This window comes from Capricornis sumatraensis, chromosome 16, assembly GCF_032405125.1.
Source record: "Capricornis sumatraensis isolate serow.1 chromosome 16, serow.2, whole genome shotgun sequence".
Lineage (NCBI taxonomy): Eukaryota > Metazoa > Chordata > Mammalia > Artiodactyla > Bovidae > Capricornis > Capricornis sumatraensis.
The window spans coordinates 7,438,811-7,451,542 of NC_091084.1; the positions used below are offsets into that span (position 1 = coordinate 7,438,811).

The 12,732-nt window shown below is 35.7% G+C and overlaps 1 protein-coding gene across 1 annotated transcript in view; it reads right to left on the reverse strand.

Annotated features, from left to right (window-relative positions):
• The window catches only part of DYNC2H1 (dynein cytoplasmic 2 heavy chain 1), a 388,661-nt gene that overhangs the window by 265,146 nt on the left and 110,783 nt on the right, over positions 1-12,732 (reverse strand). The window contains exons 46-50 of the mRNA XM_068988126.1: positions 12,300-12,402; positions 11,586-11,753; positions 4,089-4,219; positions 957-1,205; positions 392-500 (exon numbers count right to left, since the gene is read on the reverse strand). Coding sequence (XP_068844227.1) covers positions 392-500; positions 957-1,205; positions 4,089-4,219; positions 11,586-11,753; positions 12,300-12,402 — 760 coding nt within the window. The remainder of the gene's footprint in view (positions 1-391; positions 501-956; positions 1,206-4,088; positions 4,220-11,585; positions 11,754-12,299; positions 12,403-12,732) is intronic.

The window sequence follows — 12,732 nt, forward strand, 5'->3', positions numbered from 1 at the left end:
TTTATTTCTACAAACTAAATTTCTATAATTTAATATAATGTTTATATCAAAGGGTATGGCACATTTTTAAAATAAATACTGGTTGATAACTTTCCCAAAAGGCTATATATATTATCTAATAGTCCCACCAAAAGTGTATAAGGCAAATTATTCAGTGTATTTACTGATATCAATATTTAATCATCATTTTTATATAATTCCACAACCTCTTGGTTTCATAAAAACAGGATTTCTCAGTTCTCCTGCTCTGAGCATATTTAATGTTTAACCTTCTATCACTTTAGTAGAAGCTATGCCAAATATTTTCTGAAACATAATTTCATATAAGATAACTTCACTTGAATAATATTTACATTATTTATTTTTCTTTAAATAAAACCCATTCACTTGCCTGAAGACAAAAGGCTATTGATCATCTCCAGAAATGTAGGATGTACAAACTGGTAATCCTCAAGAAGTAAAACTACCTGCTGGGCTTCAATACCGGCAAGATGTAGCACCTGCACAAAGAGAAAGTACATTCTGGAAACCATTAAATATTTTTTGGCAAATATTGGTAAAAATGTTCATTCTGTAGGTAAACTAAGTTATTTTTATTGACTGATACTTTATTGAGTAATCAAAATATAGTTTGGAAAGTAAATTCAGTTCATAAATACTACTGGGAGAACATTTAATTGTTTTATAGCTAGAACATTAAAAGCTAGAGGATTATTTTTAAATACACCCACATATGTCTTAAATTCTACTTTTTGTTTATCTTACCAAGCCATATAACATCCGATAATCTGAGGTACTGAGAGCTAAAATCATAATTTTGCAAAATCATGAAGAAAACAATCATAAAAATAAAGACTATATTGTATATCAGAGACTTAAAGGCCATTAAAGCCTTTTAGAGTAATAAATAATTAGGATTTAAAACCAAATAAAGTAAAAGACTGTGAGGCACTTACATGTTTGAGATCATTCTTGAAATGCTTCAGTTCATATCCCCTGGAAATCTTCGGTGAAAACAGCACTGCTCCATGCATGTGACTGACTAAGGAAGTGATGGTCCGACGACCCACACCGCTGCGTCCTGCTAGCAGAAGTGAACCTCCAGGAACACTCAGCACTCTGTCAATTCTAGACATATATTCCAGGACTTCTTGGAAAAGCAAAATATCTAAATTCTGGTTATCTCGTCCATAATGAATAAGGCCCTTTAAAAAAAAACCCCAAACAATATTACATAATTAACGTAAGTCTCAATTATATAACAAATTGTTAATGATCTAGATTAAGATATTTTATTTTTGGTGCACTCAAGAAAAGAGGTTAAGTAAATATGTGTTGTCTCACACTCTCTTATCTATTCAATAATCCAGCTGCATGGCACTTTCTAAGGAAAAATTTACATGATGTCAAACAAGTGCATGAGTCCACAACAGTCAGTTACTTTTGAATATCTTTAATATAACTAGTAAAAAGCAGTGTAAGCAGGTTGTATAAAGACTTCAAACTATCCAATTTTTGCCACTTGTTACCAAGGGAACATTTCATGCAAAGATGGGCACAATAAAGGACAGAAACAGTATGGACCTAAGAGAAACAGAAGATATTAAAAAGAGGTAGCAAGAATACAGAGAAGAAACTATACAAAAAAGATCTTCATGACCCAGATAAACACGATGGTGTGATCACTCACCTAGAGCCAGACATCCTGGAATGTGAAGTCAAGTGGGCCTTAGGAAGCATCACTACAAACAAAGCTAGTGGAGGTGATGGAATTCCAGTTGAGCTATTTCAAATACTAAAAGATGATGCTATAAAAGTGTTGCACTCAACATGCCAGCAAATTTGGAAAACTCAGCAGTGGCCACAAGAATGGAAAAGGTCAGTTTTCATTCCAATCCCAAAGAAAGGCAATGCCAAAGAATGCTCAAGCTACCGCACAATTGTACTCATCTCACACGCTAATAAAGTAATGCTCAAATTCTCCAAGCCAGGCTTCAGCAGTACATGAACTGAGAACTTAAATATGTTCAAGATGAATTCAGAAAATGCAGAGCAACCAATAATCAAACTGCCAACATCCACTGGATCATAGAAAAAGCAAGGGAGTTCCAGAAAAACAACTACTTCTGCTTCATTGAATACACTAAAGCCTTTGACTGTGTGGATCACAACAAACTGGAAATTTCGTCAAGACATTGGGAATACCAGACCTCCTCACCTGCCTCCTAAGAAACCTGTATGCAGGTCAAGAGGCAACAGTTAGAACTGGACATGGAACAACAGACTGGTTCCAAATTGTGAAAGGAGTACATCAAGGCTGTCTATTGTCACCCTGCTTATTAAACTTGTATGCAGAGTACATCATGTGAAACGCAGGGCTGGATGAAGCACAAGCTGGAATCAAGATTGCTGGGAGAAATATCAATTACCTCAGATATGAAGATGATACCACCCTAATGGCAGAAAGTGAAGAGGAAGAGTCTCTTGATGGAGGTGAAAGAGGAGAGTGAAAAAGCTGGCTTAAAATGCAACCTTTAAAAAGCTAAGATCATGGCATCTGGTCCCATCATTTCATTGCAAATAGATGGGGAAACAATGGAAACAGTGAGAGACTATTTTCTTGGGCTCCAAATTCACTACAGATGGTGACTGTAGCCACGAAATTAAAAGACACTTGCTCCTTGGAAGAAAAGCTATGACAAACCCAAACAGCATATTAAAAAGCAAAGACATTACTTTGCCAACAAAGGCCCATATAGCCAAAGCTATGAGTTTTTCAGTAGTCACATACGGATGTGTGAGTTGGGCAATAAAGAAAGCTGAGCCCGAGGAATTGATACTTTTCAATTGTGGTACTGGAGAAGACTCTTGAGAGTCCCACTGCAAGGAGATCCAACCAGTCCATCCTAAAGGAGATCAGTCCTGGGTGTTCACTGGAAGGACTGATGCTGAAGCTGAAACTCCAGTACTTTCATCACCTAATGTGAAGAGCCGACTTATCAGAAAAGACCCTGATGCTGATCGAAGGCAGGAGGAAAAGGGGACAATAGAGGATGAGATGGTTGGATGGTATCACTGACTCAGTGGACACGAGTTTGAGTAAGCTCCAGAAGATGGTGAAGCACAGCCTGGCGTGCTGCAGTCCATGGGGATGCAAAGAGTCGGACACGAGTGAGCGACTGAACAACAGAACAAAAGCCATGAAGTCAGTGTGCACAGAGTATAAGACAATTTCCAAACTCTCAAAACACAGTGCCTAAATGAAAATATTTTGTGAACCCTCATTTTTATGTAGTGCTCGGATACAAATCAAAAGCCTATAAAGACATAGTAGGCCCTGCCAGAAGCCACTGATAGAGGGAAGGGAGAGAGAGAGAACAACTTTCGCACATTTAACAACATCTGCATATTCCCCCCATTCCAGTCAAATAAATCAGTTTACCAGACCATGAAAAGCTTTTCTTGGTATAAAATCCGTACTAACTTCCATACAAATATTAATCTTTGAAGCAATCATATGTAATACGGTTGCTTATTACAATTAATATCAAAAAAAACACTCTGTAGGACAGTGCTGTTAAAAGTTTCAGTGAAACAGCAACATCAATATCATTTAGGAGCTCATCAAACATTTGGATTCTTTTCTGATTTTTTTAAGTTCAGATTAGCACCTATTGAATCAGACTTCCCACGATGGGACCCAGTCATCAATATTTTCTAGTACTCAAAGTGATTCTAATGCTCACTAAAGGCTAAGACCACTGCTCTAGGATGAGCAGTTAATAGTACATTAACTGTTAGTAGTATATTAACAGTGGTATTTCCCAATTAATATTGTCTTTTTAATAGTTCCAACCTCAGATACCTTTTCCCAGCATGTATCTTAGCAATTTTAGACTTATCTGTGTAAGTACATGTGCTTCTGGTTAGATCTGACACACTGAGCTGTCTTCTGTGTTTCTTCACAAACCAGTTTCTCCTATTCTAAGATCTTTCACTTCATGCCCTCAGAAAGCTGGCAACAAATATTTTGAAAATGGCTTTAATCATAATCAAATCCCAATTCAAATTCATGATTCATATCATACCTTTTTAATAACATCCTTAAGATCTGAAGAATTTAGTTTTCCAAGTGGTTTTCCATGGGGAGGCAAAGGTTGTCCTGGGACTGACCTTGTTCCTGAATTATGTTGGGCTCCCCACGTAACGTAGAAATAATCTGTACAAATGAAAGATATTTTTTCTTCATATGTGTTATTTCTAATGGGAGTATCAATAAATATATTTCACACTAAACCATTTTTAACTTTATTAGTCCAAATAAGAATATCCCCAAAAAGGCAAAGGTTACTTTGAAATGGCAAATAAATAAAACAATCTCAAAATTATTCTTGAAAAAGAACACAGATTTATAAATAACATCAAGAGGCCTATCTTTTAAAATAAAAGAAAAATTAATCAAATTGTAATTAGAAAAAAAAACACCACAACTTTCCTTAAATTTATCTATAGCAGTGTTCCTGTTACCATATAAGGAAAATCTGTTCACCATTATTGAAACGTCCCCTCCCAATTCCTCCGGGAGACTGTTCCATCAGTCTTCCTCTCATATAGTGCGTTCAGCAACAGACCTCCCCTCCCTAGACTCATATTCTTCAATCTTTCTCCATCACATTTCTCACATTTTCCACTTAGCAAAACCACTATCTAAACCCTTATTTGGGAACAACAATACTGCCATAAGTGCCCAACCCAAATCTTCCTTATATTCATTATCCTAACATGACTTGTGTGCATCTCCTTAACAGAGCTTTTTTCCTTGAATCTATACTGGGCTCATCAAGTCACTACCACTATTCCTTTTCAGCTGTCCACTTATCACTCATATTTTTTAGTTTCATTGGGATCTAAAGTCACCTGTTATGCTTTAATTTTATAATAAAGACTCCCTTGGAATTATTTAATCTTATTCTGTATATTAAATTATCAACTATCTAAATATATACCAAAATCTGATTCATGATCTATAGGCAGGCCTCCCAGCTCTAGTCTAGTCCCATATTTCCAATTGCTTAACAGACATATAACTTGCAGATTCATTCATTAAACTCATATCTATCACAGATCTGTATTTAAACACTGTACTTTGTTAGAAATAAGTAATGAATAAGACAAACCGAATTTCTCCCCTCATAGAAAGGATAAACTTTATGTGGACTCTCAAAAGACACTTGAAAAACATTCAAACACATGTGAAAAACAGCTCACTGTCTTCATATCTCATCATTTCTCAACTTTAAGAGCATGCTCCTAACTCGTATCCCTGCTACAAGCCTCTGCCCCATCAAATGTATCCTCACTGCTACTAGAGCAACAAACACAGACAAAATTTGGCAGTGCCACTGCACTCCAATATCACAGATAGCTTCCCGCTGCCTTAAAAAATTCCTCATCAAGGCAATCTGGCTAAAATTTGGCTTCACCGATTGCTTGAATCGCTTATCTTCCTCTGTATCCTACGACATACTCTGGTTTTCTCAAACGTTTGATTCTTTGCATATTCTTTTTCCTTTGTCTAGAATGCCTTTCCTCTCTTCTTCACTTAATAGAGTCATTCTTTAACATACAGCTTGTGTACAGCTTAGTCGCTAAGTCACGTCCAACTCTTGTGACCCCATGGACTGTAGCCTGCCAGGCTCCTCTGTCTATCAGATTCTTCAGGCAGGAATACTGGAGTGGGTTGCCATTTCCTTCTCCAGGGGATCTTCCTGACACAGGTATCAAACCTGGGTCTCCCAAATTGCAGGGAGATTCTTTATTGAGTGAGCTACAAGGGAAGTTCAAGATAAAACTTGGTTTTCTGCAATCTGCTCAAAAAAAATTTAAATCTTGGGTGTTAATCTAACAAACATGTTACGAGACATATGCTAAAAGTTATACAACACTAACGAAAGAAAGCAAAGAGTAAATAAATGAATAAATATATTATGCCCATGGATTAGAAAAATCAACATAATAAAGAGGTCAGTTTTTCCTGAAAACAATATACAGAACTAATACAATTCTTACCACAATCCGTAACACTGTATATAAAGATAAGATTATTCTAAAACTTATATTGAAAGGCAAGGGAACTGAAATACCTAGAATGATTCTGAGAAAGGAAGAATAAATAAGGAAACAGTCAACTGAATTTTAAGACACTAAGCTACAATAATCTCAAAATGACAGAATGATCTCTGTTCATCTCCAAGGCAAACCATTCTATATCACAGTAACCCAAGTCTATGCCCCAACCAATAAGGCTGAAGAAGCTGAAGTTGAACGGTTCTATGAAGACCTACAAGACCTTTTAGAACTAACACCCAAAAAAGATGTCCTTTTCATTATAGGGGACTGGAATGCAAAAGTAGGAAGTCAAGAAACACCTGGAGTAACAGGCAAATTTGGCCTTGGAATCCGGAATGAACCAGGGCAAAGACTAATAGAGCTTTGCCAAGATAATGCACTGGTCATAGCAAACACCCTCTTCCAACCACACAAGAGAAGACTCTACACATGGACATCACCAGATGGTCAAGACCAAAATCAGATTGATTATATTCTTTGCAGCCATAGATGGAGAAGCTCTATACAGTCAACAAAAACAAGACCAGGAGCTGACTGTGGCTCAGATCATGAACTCCTTATTACCAAATTCAGAATCAAATTGAAGAAAGTAGGGAAAACCACTAGACCATTCAGGTATGACCTAAATCAAAACCGTTATGATTATATAGTAGAAGTGAGAAATAGATTTAAGGGACTAGATGTGATAGATAGAGTGCCTGATGAATTATGGACGGAGGTTCGTGACATTGTACAGGAGACAGGGATCAAGACCATCCCCATGGAAAAGAAATGCAAAAAAGCAAAACGGCTGTCTGAGGAGGCCTTACAAATAGCTGTGAAAAGAAGAGAAGGGAAAAGCAAAGGAGAAAAGGAAAGATATAAGCATCTGAATACAGAGTTCCAAAGAACAGCAAGAAGAGATAAGAAAGCCTTCCTCAGTGATCAATACAAAGAAATAGAGGCAAACAACAGAATGGGAAAAATTAGAGACCTCTTCAAGAAAATTAGAGATACCAAGGGAACATTTCATGCAAGGATGGACTCGATAAAGGACAGAAATGATCTGGACCTAACAGAAGAAGATATTAAAGAGGTGGTAAGAATACACAGAAGAACTGTACAAAAAAGATCTTCAAGACCAAGATAATCATGATGATGTGATCACTCACCTAGAGCCAGACATCCTGGAATGTGAAGTCAAGTGGGCCTTAGAAAGCATCACTACAAACAAAGCTAGTGGAGGTGATGGAATTCCAGTTGAGCTATTTCAAACCCTGAAAGATGATGCTGTGAAAGTGCTTCACTCAATATGCCAGCACATTTGGAAAACTCAGCAGTGGACACAGGACTGGAAAAGGTTAGATTTCATGCCAATCCCAACGAAAGACAATGCCAAAGAATGCTCAAACTACCACACAATTACACTCATCTCACACACGAGTACAGTAATGCTCAAAATTCTCCAAGCCAGGCTTCAGCAATATGTGAACCATGAACTCCCTGACATTCAAGCTGGTTTTAGAAAAGGCAGAGGAACCAGAGATCAAATTACCAACATCTGCTGGATCATGGAAAAAGCAAGAGAGTTCCAGAAAAACATCTATTTCTGCTTTCTTGACTATGCCTAAGCCTTTGACTGTGTGGATCACAATAAACTGTGGAAAATTCTCAAAGAGATGGGAATACCAGACCACCTGACCTGCCTCTTGAGAAACCTATATGCAGGTCAGAAGGAAACAGTTAGAACTGGACATGGAACAACAGACTGGTTCCAAATAGGAAAAGGAGTATGTCAAGGCTGTATATTGTCACGCTGCTTATTTAACTTATATGCAGAGTACATCATGAGAAACGCTGGGCTGGAAGAAGCACAAGCTGGAATCAAGATTGCTGGGAGAAATATCAATAACCTCAGATAAGCAAATGACACCACCTTTATGGCAGAAAGTGAAGAGGAACTAAAAAGCCTCTTGATGAAAGTGAAAAGTGGAGAGTGAAAAAGTTGGCTTAAAGTCAACATTCAGAAAACAAAGATCATGGCATCTGGTCCCATCACTTCATGGGAAATAGATGGGGAAACAGTGGAATCAGTGTCAGACTTTACTTTTTTGGGCTCCAAAATCACTGCAGATGGTGACTGCAACCATGAAATTAAAAGACACTTACTCCTTGGAAGAAAAGTTATGACCAACCTAGACAGCATATTGAAAAACAGAGACATTACTTTGCCAACAAAGGTCCAGGTAGTCAAGGCTATGGTTTTCCAGTGGTCATGTATGGATGTGACAGTTGGACTGTGAAGAAAGCTGAGCACCAAAGAATTGATGCTTTTGAACTGTGGTGTTGGAGAAGACTCTTGAGGGTCCCTTGGACTGCAAGGAGATCCAACCAGTCCATTCTGAAGGAGATCAACCCTGGGATTTCTTTGGAAGGAATGATGCTAAAGCTGAAACTCCAGTACTTTGGCCACCTCATGTGAAGTGTTGACTCATTGGAAAAGACTCTGAAGTTGGGAGGGATGTGGGCAGGAGGAAAAGGGGACGACAGAGGATGAGATGGCTGGATGACATCACTGACTCAATGGACGTGAGTCTGAGTGAACTCCGGGAGTTGGTGATGGACAGGGAGGCCTGGCATGCTGCGACTCATGTGGTCACAAACAGTTGGACACAACTGAGCAACTGAACTGAAGCTACAGCATTCAAAACTATGTTATTGGCAGAAAGACTGACATATATCACAGAACAGAATTGAGAGCCCAGGAACATACTTACACAACTAATTTTTGTAAAATGTGAAAAGCAATTCAAGGCAGAAAGGTAACTACTCAACAAACAGTGCTACATCAAGTGGACAACCACAGGCAAAGAAATGAACTCTGACCCAAGTCTCACACCTTACAGAGAAATTCACTCAAACTGGATCACTGATTTAAAATATAAAACTATAAACTATTTAGGGGTAAATCATAGGTGAAAATCTTCAAAATCTAGGACTACACCTAGTTCTTAATCTTGACACCAAAAAAACCTTTGAAAAATTAATAAATTGAGCTTCATCAAGTTAAAACTTTTTTATCTATAAAAGACTCTATTAAGAAGATGAAAATACAAGCTGCAGAGTGGGAGAATATATTTGCTAATCACTAAAAGAACAGTATCTAAAATACATAATGAACTCTAAAAACAGTATTTTAAAAATCCAATTAGAATGTGGGCTAAAGACACAGAGACATTTCACTGAAGAGGACATGCAGAAGACACTCAATGCTCAACCTCACTGAATGACTTCATTTTCAAGACACAAAACAAAACCACCACGACACATCAATATACACTTATCAGAATGGCCAAAATAAAAAATAGTGATGACACCCAATGCTGGCAAGGATGTGGAGCAATTGGATCACTCATATATTGCTGATGGGAATATAAAGTGAAGTACAGCTACTCTAGAAAACAGTGCGGCAGTTTTGTTATTTGTTAATTAAGCATACAAGTACCATTCAACACTGCAACTGCATTCCTGAGCATTTATCTCAGAGAAACAAAAAAGTCCACAGAAAACCTGTACATAAATGGCCATAGCAGCTTTCCTCCTAAGAGCCAAACACCAAAAACAATTCAGATGCCCTTCAACAAGTAAACAGTGAAAGAAATGGTAGCATTTCAAAATACCTACTCAGCAATAAAAAGGAATAAACCATTGAAGCACCTGAGAATCTGCACATATCTCCAGAGAATTATCCCGAATGAAAAGTAAGATACTTGAAATGGCAAAATTAAATACTGAATAGATGGTCGTTTCCAGAGGAGGGGAGAGCAGTTGATCCATTTTAACTGTACCGATGTTGATACCCTGGTTGTGACCTTGTACTATAATTTTGTCAGATGCTCCCACTGGGGAAAACAAGTACAAAGTTCACGTTCTCTCTCTCTCTCTCTCCCTCTCTATTAGTTCTTATAACTGTATGTGAATCTACAATTATCTCAAAATAAAAATTATTTTTAAAAATTTCAAAGTAACTTCCTCAAATAAGGAATTAGTCTCTAAACTGCTATACCCCTAAATTCCATCATTTATCCCAAATATATTCAGAATGTATCTAGTTTATTTTTAAGTACCTAAAATTAATTTTTTAAATAAACTAATATTCTACTATGTGAAAATCCTATTTACCAAGATCTAACAGATATCAAGTCTGTTTTTAAAAAAAATATATAATCCTTTATTCAAAAGTAAAATACTGAGAAAAGACATTATGTATTGAGTCCTACATGAGACTCTAAAAGATACAAACTGTAGAGAAAAACACACTAATACTATCTAACGTCCAAAGGATATATCATTTTCTTCGCAGGAAGAAACATTATTAACTCAGTTTTTTGACTGAGAAAAGTGGTAGTATTTGAGAACAAAAGTTCTCCATGCTAAGCCATGAAAGCTACAGTATACAATGAATAAAAAAAATCTCACTCAAAATCAAGTCAACTCTGAACTATTATCAGGCTTCTCTTAGCATTTCATATTGTCTTATTTCCTGATTCTAAAACTCAAGCAAGCACCTAGAAAATTCCTTCTATCAATCTTAACATCCCTTTCTTCTTTAAGACTCCCCTTCACTTATGTTATTATGGCCCTGGAATCAATATCAAATGCAGAAAGATATAATGTACTATATATAATATTTTTGAAGCCTAGCTTTACACTCTAATACAACAGAAACTCATTTTGTAGCTTAAAAGCAGTTTTATTACGGAATAGATTCAAATGATAGTCTTCTTCTGTCAAAGTCCTTTTCACCATGCTGATTTTCCTATTACATGCATCACTCCCACAGCATTTTCATAATACAAATTGGTCATTAAGCAGTAACAGTTGCAAATGTAACATAGCTCCTTTGGCGCTATGCTTTGTTTATCATAACAACGGGTAAAGCTGCTAATAGGGTACACGTTCTGTGCTAACGACACTAATAGAGACAGGAATGAGAATTGCCATTATTCTCAAATGAAAGTTCATTATAATTAAATATGGATCTTCGCTATGACCTTTTAAGTATCACACATATACGGTTATTTTTATTAGTAAAAGTCCTTCAGGAAATACAATTTTGAATTGCAAATATAAAACACTTGCAGTCTGAACAACTGTTTCCAAGAAAAAAATTACCATCATTATTTTGTTTGGAAAATAACTACTGAAATCTAGCACAAAAAACAAAGCAACTTCTTATGATTAAAACATTAAAATTATCCAAGGTTTTAGGGCTTTTCATTTTATTTTACTGAAGCACAGTTGATCTACAATGTTGTATTATTTTTTATTCCACAGTAAAGTGATTCAATAATACCTAAATTATCCAAAGTTTTGATTTGTTTAGACATATGAAATCATACAATCAGAAAGAAAAATAATTTGAAAGTTCTCATAATATTTATATATTTACAAAAAACTCTGTAACTATATATTACCTGCCATATTATCTAGTACATCAGAGCCCCAATCTCCTTGAAACACTGATGTTAAAATGCTGTCAAATAAATGAAGTTCCTTTGCACCAACAATTTTGTCACGGAATAAGCGCCGTGCTTCATATGCTACAATTTCTAATACATAATCTAAAGGATGGTTTGAGGATCCTAAAAGAGACAAAATTTTCTTTAATTATAGTAAAATTCAAATGATTTAAAAATGGGCTATTTCAACATAATGTTAGAAAGAATTAGAGAATGAGAATCTACATACCATAATTTTGGCATCAGATAAATAGAAAAAAAAGGAGAAAAGAGTTAAAATTCATTTTATGAATGAGTAGGTCAATTTTTTTGATTATTTAAAGGATATGTTAAACACTATTATCTCTAGTAGTTTAATAAAAATATCAATCCCTAAAAGCATATTAAACTTGTTTTGGCTATAAAGAATAATGATTACATTTTTTCTCAAATCAAGTTTTAATAGTGACAATCATAGTTTAGAAAAGGAAGTGTACTAAAATATCACAATTTTCATACCATGTTTAAATTTAATATCAACATTATTTCAATTATAATTTTAAAATATTATCATTACAATACTCATTTATCTATTATAAATATAATATACAGCATATATACACACAGAGAGACACACTATGACATTCTAAAGAAAGATAAGTGATTTGAAATCATAAAAGCAAAACTTACCTCCTTCTAAATCATATCTGAATAAGCCAAGAACCCATTGGGTAAGGATGCAAGGAGTAAAGAAATAATGACTATAATCATCAACTGTAAATTTGGCCCGCACCTGAAAAAAAAGGCAAATGATTTGTCCTATTCTTTTAAATTTATAATCATGATGTAAATTTTTCAGTCACTTTAAATTTACAGGAATGTCAGTTTCTACCAGTGAGTGGAACCGTATTTCAACATTACTGATTTCCTTAGTTATCTTGTATACTATATTTTATGCACCTAAAAAACATTATCTAAGATCAGTTGTTCATAAACTTCAGTAAGATGATAAAAGGTTGTCCATGCAAGAAAACAAAATAAAAAGTTAAAAAGTCCTCCTAAAGAAAGGAATTCAAGGAAAGCCAGTTCAGTTCAGTCCCTCAGTCATGTCCATCTCTTTGAG